Raw genomic sequence first — 19,109 nt, 5'->3', positions numbered from 1 at the left:
GCAGGTCAGTACTGCTGTAGCCTATTCCTGTATGAAAAACTAAGGTTACTTTCATATGCACAATGGCAGAGTGATTTGTTGTTGTATCTCCAAGTTCTGGTGACCCAGTGAATGAGTCTCCTCCAAAATGGCCTGTCCTTGACAGGCCTGCTTGGCTCTTGCCAACTCAAGGTTGTGGCTTCCTTGATGGAATCATCTCATCTTTGCTCCTCTCCTTAGAAACTTTCCTCAGGGTGATTCTGTCTGTCTCCAGCTCTGCTGTGGGTGGTTATGGGGAGCAATTTCACCACACATCTATGCATTAAATTATCCTAGACCAGCAACGCGAAGAGCAAGCATGCTGGATGGTCACCAGATACCTGTATGGGCTGAGGTGGCTTTGTGACATCTTCAAGATATGAAGTGAAAAGCATTGTGTTTGAGGGAGCAAGGTACCAGGGAAGTTTACACCTGATGAACCATTCACACATGCAAGTAAGCACTTCTTTATTTATCTATTATGTCAATACACCACTTTGTTTCCTTCAAGGAACTCCAGGGAACTCACATTCTCCTCCTCTCAACCGTATCAACAACCCCATGAAGTAGCTTAGGCCGAGTGTCTGTGATTGGAGCTTCACGGCCCAGTGGGCACTAGAACCCAGCTCTTCTGGATCCCAGCCTAGTAATACTCTAACCACCACGCTACACTGGCTCTCACTTACTGCTGGATTTTTTAGTGCCAAATATTCATCAAATATTCATTCACCTTCTCTGCATTCAACTATAACAAGGAAATAATATGCAAGGAATGCACACAAAATGACCCGCAGTCCTTTAAAAAATTGCAAAATGCTGGTATAAAATTCCTCATTCTCCAATTTTCAGTGAGACAATTTGTTATTCCCTTCCTGTAGATGAAGGATAGCATAATAGGGATGTTTCTCTGGCCACCTAACAAGTCCTCAACTGCAGTGGGGCCATGTTCTCGTGAGACGAAGCGCAACTCTCCATCCCCTGTATATGATAGAACTATTAAACTGTGTATTCACCTACTTGTGCTGTGCTACTTTGTTCTTGAGTGGTACTCCCTAAATTAAATTAATTTAGGAGAAAAGAATAGCCCAACTAATTCACCGTCTCTTTTGCTGCTCATTATTCTGGAAGGCACTTTTGCTCCTGTGTTCTCTCATTACAGCAAATAAATTGTTGTGAACTGCCCAAAGGGCTCCAGCTACTGAATACAATAGAAATAATCATATATTTATTATTCATATTCCTTATGATCATATTTATAATATGATATAATATAGGAACTATTCATAATTGATTAGTGCAGCCTTGCATTTAAATTTGCAAAACATACTAGCCAACACACAAAAATGTTTGTCTTAACTGTCCATATAAAAATCCCGATTGTCATCTGAAATTAAAATACTGGTGCCTAGAGTTGAATAAAATTATGAGAGTGTGTCTTATTTCAATACATTTAAAAGGTTTTATCTGTCTGAAATTGGTTGCTATTGATACAAAATGCTTGTTGTCCAAATTCCCATAGAATTTTTAATGAAGAAAAATCAAAGGAGGCATAGGGTTTTTTTACTCTGGAAATAATTTCAAAGCTACAAATTGTCATCTGTGCCCCAATAAAAAGCGGGGGCTGTACCTTGATGGCCAAACCTATCCTCAGAACTTAATGTAGCCTGTATTGGCAAGGCTAAGGCTAGAGGAACAAGCACGGATGTGGATTTTCATTTCAATATATTTGGAGTGTTCGTCCCTCACCACTTAGAAGCTGGAACTAGTGCATACACTTTCGGAATAGGCAGAGTTGTTATGTGCTGTCAGGTGTCCTCTGGCCCGTGGTGACATGGTGAATGAGAGAGCCCTCCAGAATGCCTTGTCCTTGACAGTCCTGCTCAGCTCTTGTCATCTCAAGGCTGTGGCTTCCTTTATGGAGCCCATCCATCTCATATTTGGCTTCCCCCTTCTACCTCCATCTTTAGCATGATTGTCTTCTCCAGTGAGTCTTGCCTTCTCATGACATGCCCAAAGTACCACAGGTTCAGTTGAATCATTGGCTTCCATGCCAGTTCGGGCTGGATTTGATCTAGAACCCACTTGTTCACCTTTCTGTCAGACCAAGATATTGTCTTCCAGCAACACATCTATTGCCTCCCTGTCAGCTTTCTTCACTGTCCAGCTTTCACACCGATACACAGTAATCAAGAATGCAATAACATGGATCATCTTGGCCTTGGTCTCCTTGACCTTGGTGATCTTTTCCAGTACCTTCATTTCCACCCTTCCATGTCTCAGTCTTCTTCTAGTTTCTTGGCTTCAGTCTCTGTTTCATTGAATCAAGTTATGCAAAACCTGTTATAGCTTCAGTTTATTGCCACATTTTCCACATAAACAGGGATGCTCTTAGTCACAGAGGGCTGTATTCAGTATTGGTTCTGCTTGGAGTATTATTGGATATTCAATGGGTTGTATCCACAATATTGGATACTACCCACTGAACAGAAGCCATAACCTGTTGGTTAATTCTATACAGGGCAACATAGGCTGAAACAAGAACTTGATGCAGAACTATCTAGTAGTTCTTACCTGCATTGCAAGCCCATGAATTCCACGTGCTGCATGTTTTCTCATCTCTGGGCCGGTAGCACTCAAGGATGTGGGATCAGGTGTTTCACAACTCCATTGCCTCACAGCATAGGTAAATAGCAAGATATGTACATGAAGGGAGAAGGGGCAGTTCAGATCAGACCTGGGTTTGGCTGTGGACATGTGGTTAGCTGGAAATATTTCTTAGAAGTCTGAGCTTGTGCATTGGGTGGATGACTTGTCCGATAAGGAGAAAAAAGGAAAGTTGGAGTAATTGGAAACCGACGGGGCAATAGCAGTGATTTAGGAGACCACGTCTTCCACCTGAAAATGTTTCCTTCAGTCGCATGTTATCTTTTGGTTCCTGGGTGTTGTGTGTTCTGTAAAAGCTTTTCCACTTCACTAAATCCCCCAGAAAGGGCAACATAATTAGAGTCCCTTCTCAAGCAAAGGCAGAACTGGAAAAGCCATGCATAAAGTCAGCTAAGATGAGGATAACACCAGGAAATCAGTGTGCAAACAACCTGAAGTGATGCCTTCCAGTTGATGTTGTTGTAGGTGCCCTACATGAATCCAATTATGTCTCGTCAATACATCATATTTCTGACAGCTGAATTTGCTTATTAATGGCTTAATTAGAAATTGCAATGGCACTGTGTCATTCTGCAAGGTGGGTCATTTCTATTTATCTGAAGTTGTAAACATACTGGCCACAATCCATTATGTGGAGTAAAGTTATATGTTTATAGTATTTATCTATATCTATATATTAGTTTTATACACATAAGTTGAAGAATGATTTAAAGAAAGAGGGCAAATTAAACATACCAAAGACATGCAAGAACCAATTGTTAACAAATTCTCTCTTATGGATCTTGTTACAGGGAATGTTAATTGTAATAATTGAGAGTTTACAGCTTCCTCAAGCTGGATTCTGTTCTAGGATGTAATGAATGGCTGCCAATGTAGCCACCAATAGATTTTGTCCCACCAACCCAGCTTCACACAAAAGCTGGATTTTGCATGTTAGCACGATGCGCTACATTTCTCTCCTCAATTTGCCTATGGGAGACTCTTCGTATCATTCCACATACATTCTAGGCTTCAGTCCCCACTCTGTTTCTCACTGATATCTCTTTCATGCTGCTTGGAACAAGCACGTGTGTATTTAACTCTTTTCCACTGAAATCAGTGGTACTTAGACATGCTTAACTTCAGCTGGATTGTGCATTCTGTTTCTGCAATACCAGATGAAAATTTGCAGCCCCTAATCCTGGTCTTGTGACATGAGTTGCAAGGGATGAGCTGCTTATTTGGTGCATATTTCCATTCACATCAACAGCCATGTCCCACAAGTTCATTTGGACGCTACTGAACAACCTGGCATCAATTCACTTCTGTTCTCAAGTGCTTGATTAGGGGTAATAGAGTATTCTTTGGAATTGTCTACTTACTATAAGTATCCTTTATACCAAGCAAAAACAGTTAGTGATTTCCATTCAGATAACCATGAGGGCTATTTTCCACTGTACTCTGCCATTTTTTTCAGAAACCTATTCAGCATGAAAAGTGAGGTACTAACATACCTGAAATGCACCTTCCTAGATACATCGTCCCTGAATACTGCATGGAGTCTTGTTATAAGTACTGGAAGCAATGGTGATGTTGCTACTGGTTAATGCAGCTGAAGATAGCATTTGAATTTCAATTTTAGAGTGTCCAGTGTTCTTTGTATATCTTATCTTAGTAATTGTTCAGGCCAGCACAGGAGTTGTATAACTAGGGACCTCCAGCTTTTCAATCACATTTGTATTTTCCCTTTATTTTTTCACACAAGTAGCTTGACATGCAACCCTGTTTAAGAAGCAATATATAAATGATGGCAAATTATGCAGGCGTAAGAAGAGCCTTAAGATGTCCAGCATGGGGCCAACAGACACCTCTCTAGGTGCCTTCCAAACCCCATGCTGCTCTACAACTTTGATTTAGTTGTTGCATTCTTTTTTTCCTTTAGCAAGGAGACTGACATGCTACAGAGTGAGTCACTGGCCTCCAGAATTGTCCAAGAAAGTTTCTGGATCTCACATGGCTTTCTTGGCCAAGTTACTTGTCTCTGAGCTGCCTTGGTTTTCAAAGAAAAGAGTGACTTTGTGTTTTTGACCTTAGATCCCCCTGTGCCTTGTAGCTGCCCATGGGCAAATGTCTTTCCAGCCTTCCTTGTTTGCCTTTCAGAAAATGGCTCTCTTGTGATTGACCATTTCCACCCCAGCAGCTGTTTGTGAACAGCCAACTTCCTCTCTCTACCAGTCATTTTGTGTGATTTCCCCTACTAGACTTTCCAACTCCAATTGTGCACCTTGATCCAAAAAAGTTCGGAAGTTCTGCAATAGCCTGTGGCTTTTTGTGCTGTGCACCTGAAAAGCTTCTTTGGGAGCAGGCTGTAGAAAAGAGTCAGGCTGGGGAGACGGGGCTTTGCTTGCCAGGCTTCCAAATATGGGGAGCTAAACACTGTGGTGTGGAAAAAGTCAGGTGTGTAAGAGATGGACCCTTCTCTGTTTCCTTGAGTCCTGCTTTCCTTTTAAAATAGAGGAAAGACATGTCTTTTCCAAGAGACTCATTGGCTTACCATTTCAGGATAGCTGCTTCCAAGAGAGCAGACCGCAGATTTGAGGACTTGCAGCTTTTCTCTGTGCTCTGGCCGACCTGCTCTGACAGATTTGAGCACACGTGTTAGCTTTACCCCAACTCTCAATAAACCCCATGACTTCCTTAGAAACACAATTCTTCCTGCATTGGTTGGTTTGTTTTGGTGTTTTTGCAAAGAGAAAGTAATGGGCTTGAGACACAAATGCAACTTGATATTTAGATTGAGCTGACTAGTTCACATCATTTTCATGTTAAGGTTTTTATATTATGTTTTATTCTATTATTGTACTCTATGGCTTTGTGTTTCATTTCGTGCAGTGCTCAGAGAGCATTGGCTAATGGGCATTATAGAAATTGTTCTTGCTATGTGCTGTCAAGTCTTCTCTGACTTACAGCCACCCTACGTGTGAAAGTCCTCCAAAATGTCCTATCCATAAAAGCCCTGCACTGATCTAGCAAATTCAAGGAAGTGACCTCCTTTATGGAATCCAGCCATTAGAAAAATGCAATGAATAAATAAAATAAAATAAAATAAATTTCCTAGTGAGAACAAAAATGACCCAGAAGATACCAGTGACTTCCTCTGAGCTGAAATCCCGGCACCACCGAATGTGAAGGTCTGCGCAACCTGTGAGTCTCCAAGCGGATGACTGCCCAGTTGCTGTGAGTTGCAGCTTGCCAGGTCCTTGACAACACTCCCAGTTCTGCAGTCCCAGTCAGACTAGGTTTATCACCTCCTGATGGGTTGTGTTGAGCTGGAGCAGCCCTCTACAACCTGAGGCCCTTCTGGACTTCCATACCTAGCAGCCCTAACCAGGTAGACCAAAAATAAAGGATAGTGAGAGCTGTAGTTTAAAACATCGGGACTGCATCATGGATTGCCGAAAGATGAGCTGCGGTAGCCCCATGGCCAAGCTTCCAGAAAGTACGACTGCAGTTCCTACAGCTACTTGTTTTGGAATGCGGCCCATTGAAAGGAACTTGGTTCTGAGTATGCTTTAGAGGACTGTGCTGTAAGTCACTGTGGTAGCAACTAGGCACACCAATGGGTTTTGTTATATCTATTTTCCCCCTCATGTATGGAAGGGTATTAATATTCAGCATTCATGTCCAATAAATGATAGTCTTGCAGCATTATTGAACTTACTGCATAATTAGTTGCGTAATTCAGAAAGGGCAAGATAATATAGCTGCCATTTTAAAGTCACTGCTAGGCAATGAAGTTGATGGAGTATCATTAAGAGATAGACTTTAATACTGAAGGATGTCCTTCCCCCTTAATTTTCTTATGGGGCGTTCAGAATTGATGGCCTCTTCATCGTATTAAGTCAAATATTTCTAACACAACATCACGGCATAAAAATGAAAACAATAAATGACCCACTATTGGTTTTTCTGGTTAGTTTAGGCAATCAGGATAATTGATGAACTGTATACAAAATAAAAAGATAGCCTTTTAAAAAGTATGTATTGTTTAAAATGTTCGCTTTGCCTATTGCTTTCTTGAGCATTCCAGCTTCTCTGTATAACCAAGGACTACAGTTCCTTCTTTGCTCATTACAGAAATCAATAGCCTGAACTTTAAGGAGAAGAACAAATATTTAGAGAGATAAAGTTAAGTTAAAGGATGTGACAACACAGAGAGATGTCTACTTTAAGAGGACTGAAATCATCATAATCAAAATTACAACTTTCTTCTGTTGCCCCTTCCCTGCCACCAACGCTTCTAACTTTCTTGAGGGTTTTTCCAGGTTATATTCCAATTGTCTTCTCTCTATAACTACAATCAATGGGAGTCAAACAACCCTGTGCTGAGCATAGCCAAATGTTTCACAGTTGCCAAGTGGACTAGTTTACAGAGGAAGGCCTCCTGTTTGGAAGGCAGACAAGCCCAAGTCTGGTTTAAAGTCAGAGGAAGTTTCTCAGCCTCCACAACAGCAGCCAGTGGAGTGTGTGTGCAGGACGTGTCATGGGCTGGTTCCATGTCTTAGATTTCTGCTTACTAGGGCATTCAGGAGAGAGAAGAAAGATGGAATTGCTGCTTTAGGCTGCAACAGTGTGGTCTGGAGCATCTAGTTTTACCCTTAACAGGAATCAATTTTATAATCTGTTTATCAGGCTCAGAAAACTGTTGAGGATGAGGCTGCAAGACTGCTTGTTTCGCCTCCCAATTCTTACAATAGCAGTATAACATCACCTGAACGAGTGGGGACGTGAGAAAAGCCACACCAACCAGATGCAGCAGGGCCCTCCTGCCCGTGTTCAGTGTACATGGGCATACTGCCTCTGATGCTGGAGGTAGCCCACGGCACTCTGGACTAGCGACTCTTGCTAGCTCTCTCCTCCATGAAGTTGCCGATCTCCCTTTAATTAAAGCTTCCCAAAGTGGCGGTGGCCATCACTACATCTCATGGAAGTGAAGTCTGTAGTTTGACTGTGTGCTGCGCAAAGAAGCCTTTCCTTTTATCTGTCCCGAGGCTCCCACAAGTCATGGCTTCAGGCATGACTCTGAATTCGGGAAAATGGGGGGAAATGCCCCCTGTCCATTTCAGGTACGCCGTGCATGATTTTGCACACAGCTACCCGGTCTTCCCTTGCCGCTGCTTCTTGTTGCTGATGTTGTTTTCCTAAGTGAAGCAATCCCAGATGTCCTTGTCTCTCTTCATATGCTGCTCCAGCCCTTTAGTTGCCCTTTAGTATCATTCAGCTATATGTTTGTCAATTTATGTAAGTACAAATGAATTTGCTTGTTTGTGTGAATATGCGGAGGAAACACTGAAACTCAGGATTCCAAATCACTTTGCCTTTTATTCTCACCATGATGCTACGTATAGTATCTGGGTACTTAGTCTTAATTCAGTTCCTTGTGTGGATAATTTTTGATGGCATGTTGTTTTAATTTTTATTTGTGAGCTGCTTGAAAGACCCTACTAGTCCAAAGGGAGGGACAGAAAACCATAGAGAAAAGTAATAAGTATAATGATGGCATTTAGCAGATTATGCTGGGGATGTCCCCCTTGACTTTGATCGGGGGTACTATTAATTTCACTCTGTTAATTTTGATCTGTTGTGTCTCTTTATTTCCCAGCACAAATGGACCCACGTGGCCTGTCTCCCAGACAAATTAAAAGTGACAGCGATGACGATGACCTACCCAATGTGACCTTGGATAGTGTTAACGAAACTGGATCCACGGCCCTCTCTATAGCCCGAGCTGTTCAAGAGTAAGTATCGAGTTTTCAGGATGATGCCAAGGTGGCTGATGCCACATGGAAACACCTGGTCATATGACATTCTCTAGATATCGTTCATCTGAATCAATGGCGATACTAGTCAGCTCTGCTCAGTTAGTGTTACTAGATTGCACTCTACCTGATATGGGGATGTGGGAACATGTACACAAACACACACCAAAGTGAACTTAGACTCTGATTTTCATTTTGTCTTCCCTTTCGTCTAAAAAATTCTGGATCTAGTATATTTTAATATAAGTGTGGGCACTTTTGTGGTGGCTTCTAAAACCAAATCTCCCTCAACTGGGTCAGTATGATATATAATCTGACATGTTTTCAGCACCGACATCTTTAATTTTCCCTGCCAAAGACACACTAAAGAAATATTTTACACTTTCTGAATTAGGGTTGTATCCAGTGCTAAAAATAGACCCATGGAAATGAATGGGGTTTAAGTAAGGCTAGTGTTGGTACAGTTGATTGAATACAACCCATAAACTTTTATTTTAATTGTCAGTGACTGCATTCACATGGTTTAGGCCATGGTGACTCATTAACACCCCACACACATGCTGGCCAAGTGCTGGCTCTTATTAGCATGCTGGCTGTGGGGTTTTGTGACGTAAACCCAGCTGGGGTGGGGTTAACAAATTGCCCATACCCCGGCCTCTGTTGTAGAGTTTCTCAGTCATTTGTCCACAGCCCCAGCTACCTACCCTTAGCGGGTTCACACATCACAACAACCCACGCCCAGCAAAGTAGGGGAATAAATGAGCCTGCATGGGGCTGATTAACAAGCCAGTGTGGCTTCTGAACCTTCCTTGTGTCGTGTGATTCAGAGCACTATTTCATTCACTTAGGAATGGATCCATTCCAAAACTTGCAGGCTTTTGCGAAGCAGTTTTTGACGGATGTGCACGTGCGTTTGTGGGGAAGCTTCTGTAAGCAATTTATGGGCACCAAAAGGAACAGCATTCTTGTTGGACCAATATCATTATTACCCATTGGAAATGCTATAAATAATAGGATCAGCTTGGACTCTTGCCCACTAACCGTTCATTTTATGTAGTACAGGAGGCTTCCCTTGCCCTTATGCCTTTAATGATTTGTTAGGAATAAGACTTTCAAAAAATGAATATTTGAGGGAAGAATTTTTCCCGTCTGGACTGTTCCTGACAATGAGACCCTGCAGAGAATTCCATTGCCTAGGGAGAAAAGATTGTAATGTACAAAAACAGTGTCTTTTCATTGGTAGCTCCTACCTTGTGGAATTCTTCCATGAAAGGAAGGAAAGACAGACAGACAGGAAACCCACCACATCCATATCCTCATCTTTTTTTCTGTCTTTGTTTAAAGGGTAGATTTATCCCTAGATCCCTCCTTCCCCCCAGTTTTATATTTTCTGTAGTTGACCCTTTGTTCTATTGATGCTTTTGTATTTTTATGATGTTTGTTTTAAATTTTATTTCTTGTTTCCATATTTATGGTGTGGCTGCTTTGGGAATCGGATAGTAGAAAGGGGGCATATGCATGGGACAAAAATAAAGCAAAAATAGTGATTGTACGTCTGGGCTGCCTATTTTGGTGTTCGTGTTGCTCGTTAGTTCAGGCGTGTGATGGGGCTCTTTCATCACATAGGGGATCAGTGCCAGTGCCTGAGTAAGTGTCAACTGGGCGACAAGACACAAAGCTCATCACAGTCACACACTTATCACGAAACTCCTAGCGGAATGATGAAGGTAGGAGAGTCCTGATGAGTCAGGATCAGCTCCAGGGCAGACTGACTTGCTGAAAGAGAAAAGACCACTGCTAGCTGCAGGAAAGAATCACTGTTTATCCGTCCCCTTGGCTAAAATAATAGGGCAATATGATATGCTGTATCTCAAAGGATGATGGGAGGCAAAGAAAGATACCCTGTTTTTGTGGTCACTGTTTTGCTGAAGACAGAAGCGGCATTGACTTTCCTTGCCGCACTGGCATAGAGAGCTTGCAGTGCCAAGTCGGCCTGTGACGTTGATGCAATACAACAGGTTGCAAAATGATGCTCATTGCAACAGTCAGCCTGCCCACATCCAATATATTCCCCTCTTGCAAACCAGATCTCCACGGACAAATCCTGGGCTTTTGTACTGTGGGTTTGTCTGTAGTCAGTTTTCGGTTGGCCAGTTCCCGAGACGTTCTTTCATCAGGGTTGACTCCTGGGTGTTCTTGAGAGCATCTTGGTCAGCCACCTAAAACCTAAGTACCTGCTTACAGGAGGGAGAATATTGGGAAAACCAGGTATAATTTGGAAGAAGAACAATAGAACTAAGCTGCTGAGAGCATTCTAGGGTTCGTCCCTGATTTCCCAAGCCTCCTAATCCTGGAATGTGTTGAATAACTTCTCCAATACTCATTAAACGCAAGTGTAAGCGGAGGTATGTGAGTGCAATATATCCATGTTTCCAAAGTGGCGATTTTATGCACTGGAAAGCAGTATTGCTGAACTATCGCTGACCTGCGTTGGCAGAGTTTTTGCTCCCCCCTTAATTCAATGCACTGATCAGAGGCATTAAAATGCTGATTGTAGCAAATATTCGTCAGTGAGCAAAGGAGGGAAAGCATGCCGCTGTGACAAGCAGTCACAATAATCCGGGGCTATTGGAAAGCTCCTTTTTCTTGCCCTAGGTTAGGCTGTTCCCATGAGAACTGAGCATACATGCTAGCAAGCAAGCGAGGACGTGGCTGTCATTGCAGCACTGGGGGAAAGCTGCGGGCAAACAAGTATGGAGCAGAGAAGCAAACCTGGCAGGACACAGAGCGGGCCGGGCAGATCAGGCCAAGAATAAAAGTAGATTCTGTAGCCAAGGAGCTTTAAGCAGGCGAGTTGACCAGCTTGCCGGCCAGCCCTTCCTGCTTCTTTTTACAGGCCCCGCTGGGAAGCCAGTGACCCCCCCACCCCAAACAAACTGGAAATACCAAGAGGCTTCTGGTGAGCTTGAGTTTTAAAAAAAGGCCAGGGCTGAAATGTGATTCTGTGTGCTGTGGATTCATGCGCTATTGCAGGGGATTCTGTAGGGGCCTTTGTTCGTTTTAGTGGGGACCTAAACATGTCAGAGCAGCAAGCAAGCCTAAAATTATATGCCTCATTAAGCATTGTAGGTGCTCCTTGAATTGTGTCACTCTATACGGCACCCTAGTTTGCTTGTATTTATGGCTTGCCCTGCAGTGATCTTAAATTATTAACTTGACTCCTGTAAGGAAGAAGAGAGTTTTTGTTCCGTAGAATGGGGTTTTTAAAAACTATCAATGTATATACTAAATAGAGCTATGCAAAATATTTGCCAGTGTACATTTCTGAAGTAAGTGCTGCAGCAAAAACAACAACCCTGAAAGATAATCACACCAAAATCCTATTGAAATTATGGGATTTAATTTTAATGGCAACTAATTTGTCCTGTTGATTTCAAAAGCACTTAAGTGCAATGAACTTTTTCTGGGTTTGGGTCTTAGATCTATAAAATATACAACCCCTTAAAAAAACCTTTTCAGAACCACTGTTTTACACTGGATGCTAGGATTTTCTATCATGAAAAGAGTTGGATTGGTAATCCTGTGTGATCAGAGATCATGCAATGAATGGGATAACGTGTGGGCACTATATCAGAGTTGGACAGACATTAGTATATAAAATCACCGGTCAGATTTGACTGTGCGTAAAAGAAGATAGTTCAAACAAGGGGAAAATGATGGTAATCTAGACCAATAAGCTAATTTCTGAAAAATGGCCCAAAAGATAGTCTTTTTCAATGGTGCTGAAAATGTTCCTGAGAAATGCCATATATTTCGCTAATACTATAATACCTTTGTAAAAGATACATGGCATTGACAGGCTTGACAGTGTTGGCATGCAAACATGTACACACTCACCCTTCACTGTTTTCCATGAAGTGGAAGGCACTGGATTTTGACATTATGTGCAAATTAATGGGCCCCGTCATTAGTCGTGTCTCATTGGATTAATAGTGTCATTCGGCAAACTCAATTCGCCCTAGTGGGATGCTCTGAATCTTGGCTGTGGCACAAGTGAAGTGGCTGTGCATTACCCTTGCACAGCCAGTGGCACAAGTATAGCATGTAACCTGTTGCACAACATTTGCATGCACTTATGCAAATGTAACTTTCGAGGGATTCACCTCTTGCATGTAGTTTTTGTAACCATGTTTCTTCTTGCCAGTTCATCACTGTCATTTGCATTAACGCAGTTGGACACTGCCCAGTGTGAGCGAAAGAAAAGTCTGCTATACAAACAGAAAGGTCTTCCCTGCCTACCCATTAGGGCAAAAGGGAGTCCCTCTATAGGACAAATTTCACTTCTCTGTACGAGTGAAGATGATGCTGTAGGAAGTGGTCCTCATGTTTTGGCTTTTTTTAGTGCTGACATCAATGTGATGGAGCAGGAAATGTGTTTAAGAACGTAAGCCATGGCACTGCCTTTCAGCAACTGCAAGTGGTTGATTTTGCTGCAAGATCATTTATTGAGGGCAGTAGGTAGGTAGGTAGGTACAGCGCACATTGCTCTGTCCTGCTTTCACCTGACAGTGGTTTGGAATGAGGCTGATGCCAGCACTGGCCTTCTGGCACCGCTGTTCCGGACAAGATCATTTGTAAAGTGTAAGGCATTGCATGTTAATTCAAGAGTGAGACTCACTGATTGCTGGAGGGTGATGCCAACCAGGGTCTGTTCTCAGCTCAGCCTAACCCTATCCAGTGCCGAATGCAAGTCTAGCCAACCCAGCCCCCACGCTGGCTGCTTGATGCTTCCTCCCAGCTGTTCCTTGTGGTCCCAGATGAACAGCCAAAGAGAAAGGGAAGATTTATTGAGTTCCTGGTGGTCTGCACTTAATTTGATGCAAATTGTGCAGGCCTAGCCTAACTTATCCAAGCTAGTTAGTGTCTACAGTGTTGCCTGCATTCCATTAACAGCGAGTCCTTAATTTGAGCAAATTTTTGAGGTTGCCCAGACCTCTTTTCTCTAGGACAGGCTCAATTCCAAGATGAAACATACAGAAATTGCCTCACGTCGAGTTAGACTATTGAGCCACCTAGCCAAGGATTGTGTTGTCTGATTGGCAAGAGCATCCCAGAAAGTGTTGGTGGGTAGTATTTCATTATACTTCTTATATTATATTTGTAAGGGCGTACTTAAGATACTTTAAGTGTGCACCCCAGCCTATTAGTTTTAAGTACAACTGTGCTTATTAGCGAGAATGCTTGACTGCAGCCAGACTTGAGTATGCCCTCCCCATGTAATGTGTGAAATGGCCCCGAGCTAGGCTGAAAATCTACAATAATGAGTTGCTCTCCTGTGTTCATGTTATTCCATAGGCAGCAGCTTGTTCTAGTGGAATGCATTTTAATCTCAATAGTTGAATAAAATATCCTTTTCACATACATTCAAGATAAGAACAGAAAGTTATTTCTCTTCATTTCAAGCTTATAAAATCACAGCATAGTTGTTTCCTAGGAAAGGAACCTTGAACTTCAGAAAATTCTGAGTATGGTATTTGCTTAGCAGTAGTTTCAGGATAACTTTAGACAAGTGAACTTGTCCTTAAAAGAAAGCAGGTCTTTCTCTGTTTCTTGTGGTCAGCTCTGCAGGATAAATGAAGACTAAATGGTCGAAGGACTTTTTAAAATGATGATTGAGGTATATAGGTGGAAGTCACAATGTATTTTCATCGATGTTCATTTCCCTGCAGTCTAAAGAAACAGTTCTGCTCTCGTAGGCAAATCTCCACTGCTGTCTTCATTATTTTACACAATCCAACTGGGTAAATAAAGGGGACCTGTGTGAAATGTATTCCTGCTCCCACCTCTGAAATCAATTCTGCCCCCACCCGTTCTTTTTTAAAAAAGAAGTTTGTTTAATCTCCTCATAATTCCACCAATTAGCCTCAGGCACGAGCTTGGAATTATCCCCCAGTGCCCCAGAAGTTATTTTACTTAAGGTTATTGGACTGCAGGGAAATGGCTGCCTCCACAAAAGCTCGGTGGTTGCCATGTTTGAGGTGTTTTCTGGGTTGAGCGCGCACACACATACACACATACATACCAAAGTATGGTAGCCATGTTTTTGCACCGCTTGCCATCTACTCCCTACCAAGTGTCAGAATGCCTCATGTTCCAGGTTTGGGGGAAATTCAAGATGGTGGCAGGAAGTTGCTCTGTGCTACAATGTGTGGGAGGGGTATGGGAAGAAAAGGTAGAAAGATGCCTTCAATGTAAAAATGGAGCCCAAGCCAGAGATGGTTCCTTCCAGTGCACTTTGGACCACAACAGCTACCTGAATGTGGCTTTTGATGGTGCCAAGCTGATACGCCTGCCTCATCCTATCTAGGATCCCACGTGGACAGTGAAACCAAAAGGAGTAAGACCTGCTTTTCACCCTGCAGCTTGGAGATGTGGGAACACCAAGGCCTATTGTATGCAAGTGATGTCAAGTCATAGATAACATGGAATAAATAGAAAACCTATGGTTTAGGAAAAAATACTTCCGTTTCCAACTTTCAGCCTAGCACAAGGAAGGAAAATTGTGAGCTAAGTCTCACAATCCTTAACAGTACAACCTCCTGAAAGAGGCAGAAAGTGAGAGCAAAATTCTCACTCTCCCAAAGCAGGTAGGCCAGGTGGACAGGATGCAGAACTTGAAGTGACCATGTGGTTGTGGAAAACTGATGCCAAATTACTTAGGGCCACCTGCTACTCTCTGTTTTGGAGCCATCTTCCCCAACTTGGCATTCTCCTGATACAGTCTCAGTCAGCATGACTGGTAGTCTGGTCGCTTCCTTCTCATATAGAAACAAAGTCAACTCTCGCCTCAGAAAGCAAATCTTAGACATCTGTATCAGCATGGATACTAGTGCATTTGGCAAATCCATGAAATATATTTCTAGAATATCATAAAAGAAAGTTGAGAAGATAAGAAAGAGAGAGGAATGGGCCTGGCAAGACAGTTCTGACAGAATTTTTAAAAATAATAGACCATCCTCTGTCCTTTGCTAAGTTTTATAAGTGCCTGGCATTTGATGAAGATTGAGAACTTGTGTTTTTCATGTTCAACCCAATTCAAATGGAAACAGCTGCAGAATGGGAAACAGAATAGTCCATTTATAATGGAATGTAGCAGTGACAATAAACTCAGTATCTGAGTTGCAAAAAGGCTACAGGAGCGCTCTCTCCCTTCCTTTTTGTGATGTATCCTTTACTGTACGCTTTTAGAAGGCTGTGGTAGATGTGATTTGACTAAAAATCAGGGCGAATCAGGAGGTGGTTCTTGCGAATTTCAATAAGGGATTTCCAGTCTTCCCCTGGACTTGATAAACACATCTAGCAATGATTCGGGTGTGAAGACTGGTGAGTCCTGGGGTCACCTTCGTGCCTGGCAGAACCCCTCCCCTCTTGGTTTATCTCACTTCTTAAGCTTTCAATACTGCCCTCCACTGCCATCTTGATTAGGGTTCAACAGAATGGTTTTATGTTCGGTGCTTAGCCTTCACCTCTGGCTCTTGAGCTAGATACTTTTCCTTACCACTTTGCCTTACGGGTAATGAATGTTTTGCAGCCAGCCTTGCTCAGGAGGGTAACCACAGAATGATTGGGCAAGTTGCTTCCATTTTGTGAGGTCATCCAGGACACTCTTGCAAATTTCCAAGTGTGTCCACAGTCTCAAGATGGTTGGAAGCCACAGAACTAGCTGATAATTTTGAATGAGATGCCCCACTTTTCTCTTTTGAGGAAGACCATTATGAGTGTGCTTACAATGCTGCAAATGTTAGATACTTGGTTATCAGTGTACCGGTTGTTGTTTCTATTTTCTGTAAGCTGTCATTGCTTGAACCCATGTTTTCTTCCTTTTTCACGCACACATACACACACCCATCTACATTGCAACACACACAGATAAAGAAATAATGGACACAACTTAGCCATTTTCCCATAGCATGATGAGAGAACTCAGTGTATGCTCACCTCTCAGGGAAATCATTAGGGCTACACATTTGGTTGGACTGTAGGACTGCACTTACTTGTACCATTCTCTAAAGCAAGCTTTTGTTTTGTATTTCTGCCCCTTTGGTCTTTAATTATTTTTAATAATTATACCTCACTCTTTTTTCAGAAACAGCCCGGGCAGTTTCCTGTTTAGACACTTCAAAGGGTCAGAGCTTTACCAGTTGGAGTCCATTTTATGGATTCCTTTCAGGATGTGTCATTTCAATTTCCCCTTCAAAATGTTATGAGTTTAGATAATAGAAGAGATCAATTTTGTTGAAAACAGAAGAGAGTTACACAACATCTCCAGAGAGTGAGCATTATCAATGCCCTATGAATACAGGTTGAAAAGATACCCCACCAATGATTTGAGGTTTGGCTTCAAAAGTACTGACCATTCCTTGAGGTGTGCAGGATTGTGCATTTGTTTCATAGTTAGATTCATTTTCCTCCATTCTTTCATTGTTAATTTCACTACCAGCCTCTTAAAATTGCTTTCATTTCATTATCCATTTATTTTATTATTCAACTATTTCAATACTTATATCACTCTATGTGGCCTATTTTTCTTTGGTTTTTGGTTTTTTCTGTGGCTGCGGGGATAGCAGTGGAGCTGATTTGGTTGGCTGCAATTTTATTTTCCCCAATATCCTTCCAAGGCTTTGTGGAGGAAAATAATGGCTTCCCCAAAACTGCAAGCACCGTGCCACAGAAATTGCACACGCACACACTAAGTGGGGGATGGGTTTGAATGGTATAATGAAAACAAACACAGTTGTACCAATTAATTACCGATAGCATTTGTTTTCTAGCAAATGAGGCAAACCGGACTCATTGAGTTCAGTTTCTCATTTTTTATGAATGAATGAATCAGTTGAACATCCCTAGTCATTCCCCTTTTCTCTCGAAAGGATGGGAAAGCTTTTGCAACAGAGAACTGTGCAATTATTTCGCAGGAACTGGAACATGGCTAATGTGTTATTTAGAAAGGTAGCACCCAAACTACGTGCCACAAGATAAACAGAAAATACTTGAAGGTTCCCAGGAGTCCAAAACTTTAGTCTGCATAAGAAAATGTTCCTTACGTTGCTGCATGTTTCACACCTCTAGCCTGCCTGCCTTCCTTCCTTCCTTCCTTCCTTCCTTCCTTCTTTCTTATCAGTCATCACTTGGGTGGGAAATTCCGCTGCAACTCTGTATTGGGTGTTCGTGGATTATTTAATCATTTGTCATCCCCTTCCCCACAATGTAGACACACTGGGAATGTTCATATGACACAGAAAACCATGGTGAAGTCTTACTGTTGTGGGTCGGATGTACAGTCCAGATCATGTTCCAGCTTTCCTGCATGGTAGGATTATTATTCTGAAACTACAGAGAGAATTGGCAGTCTGTTCTAAGGCTTCCTTTGGAGCTTCTCTGGTCATCTAGATCCGTTATTGGTATGGAAATACCATAGAGTCCCCTGGCAGGACTGACCACAGAAGTGGTCACTTCTAACCTTCCATCTCTACTGCCCTTAGATCCCTGGCAACAATGTCATTGCTTGTTTTATTCCCATGTGCCCTTCTCTTTATTTACTTATGGAAATAAGGAGATAGTGTGAAAATAAATGGAAGGGGAAGGAGGGAATTGCAGCGCAGCCATTTATTTTCATTCAGTAAAAATATTTCTGGGGGCAGCAGAGTCTGGAAAGTGTTGCAGGCATGCAGATACACTCAGGAGGGGGAAGTGGGGATTGATCCCCAGCCTCGGGACCAATCAGGAGGAGGATGCTGTGGTGCATAAGGAAGAATAGGGAAAGAGTGGTATTTTATTCACTGGGGCTGCTGGGATGCATGGCAAGGCCAGGAGGATGGCATGGGGAGCCTGGAAAACATGCAGCTGGTCAGACATCACATTTTTGTCTGACTAGTAGGTTAGAGCAAAAGCCTGCACACTGTGGAAACAGTGTGGGGTTGTTTGCTGTGAGGCGTGCAGCCAGCCACTGTGTCTGAGCTTACAGAACATGGGAAGCACTCTAGATGCCGTAGGGTTTGTTAATGGAACACCCCATGGTGCAGCTGATAGGCAGCTGGGCTGACCATGGGCTCCTCTCCCTCCTTCCTTTCAGTCCTCCTTTAGGCTTTGTATGGGAGAACCCGTCTTGCTTCCTGCTGCAATCCCTTTTGTGTCCACCATGGCCAGTGAGTAGAGGGTGGGAAACCGAGGGATTCTCTCAGCTCAGCTCTGCAGTCCCTAGCCCAGTTTCTCTATTTCGAAACTCCACCTCATGCTGAACATTTACACGGGTGTGCTACAAGAAGCGAGTTCGTTGGGGTTCTGCTTTCATACACGTGACTTGTGTGCTTGGTGTTCTTTGTACAAAGAATTATATACTTAGTGTATCTTGTCAACAAATTACATATGTACTTTGCCCAAATTATGTTCCTGAGCATTCGTGGGCTTGATCTCAGCTTGGCTCACTTCCTGACTAGGGCCACGCATGGTAAACAATCCAGCAAGTGCCAAAGAGCCGGATTCTGACCCGATAGTCACATCCTTAGGCACAGCTGCCCATCCCCACCCATTCTTTTTTGGAGAATACTTTTTGCAATCTCTGAACTAACA

At 42.6% G+C, this 19,109-nt stretch overlaps 1 protein-coding gene across 6 annotated transcripts in view; it reads left to right on the top strand.

Annotated features, from left to right (window-relative positions):
- KLF12 (Kruppel like factor 12) overlaps positions 1 to 19,109 on the top strand; it is a 225,014-nt gene that overhangs the window by 137,656 nt on the left and 68,249 nt on the right. For all 6 annotated transcript variants that reach the window (XM_044437799.1, XM_044437800.1, XM_044437797.1 and 3 more), the window contains one exon: positions 8,324 to 8,459. In XM_044437799.1, coding sequence (XP_044293734.1) covers positions 8,324 to 8,459 — 136 coding nt within the window. The remainder of the gene's footprint in view (positions 1 to 8,323; positions 8,460 to 19,109) is intronic.

The sequence above is a fragment of the Varanus komodoensis genome, unplaced genomic scaffold (assembly GCF_004798865.1).
Source record: "Varanus komodoensis strain SLA01 unplaced genomic scaffold, ASM479886v1 scaffold31, whole genome shotgun sequence".
Taxonomy (NCBI): Eukaryota; Metazoa; Chordata; class Lepidosauria; order Squamata; family Varanidae; genus Varanus; species Varanus komodoensis.
Note: the sequence above shows the minus strand (reverse complement) of the source record. Positions and strands in the feature narration are given on the sequence as shown.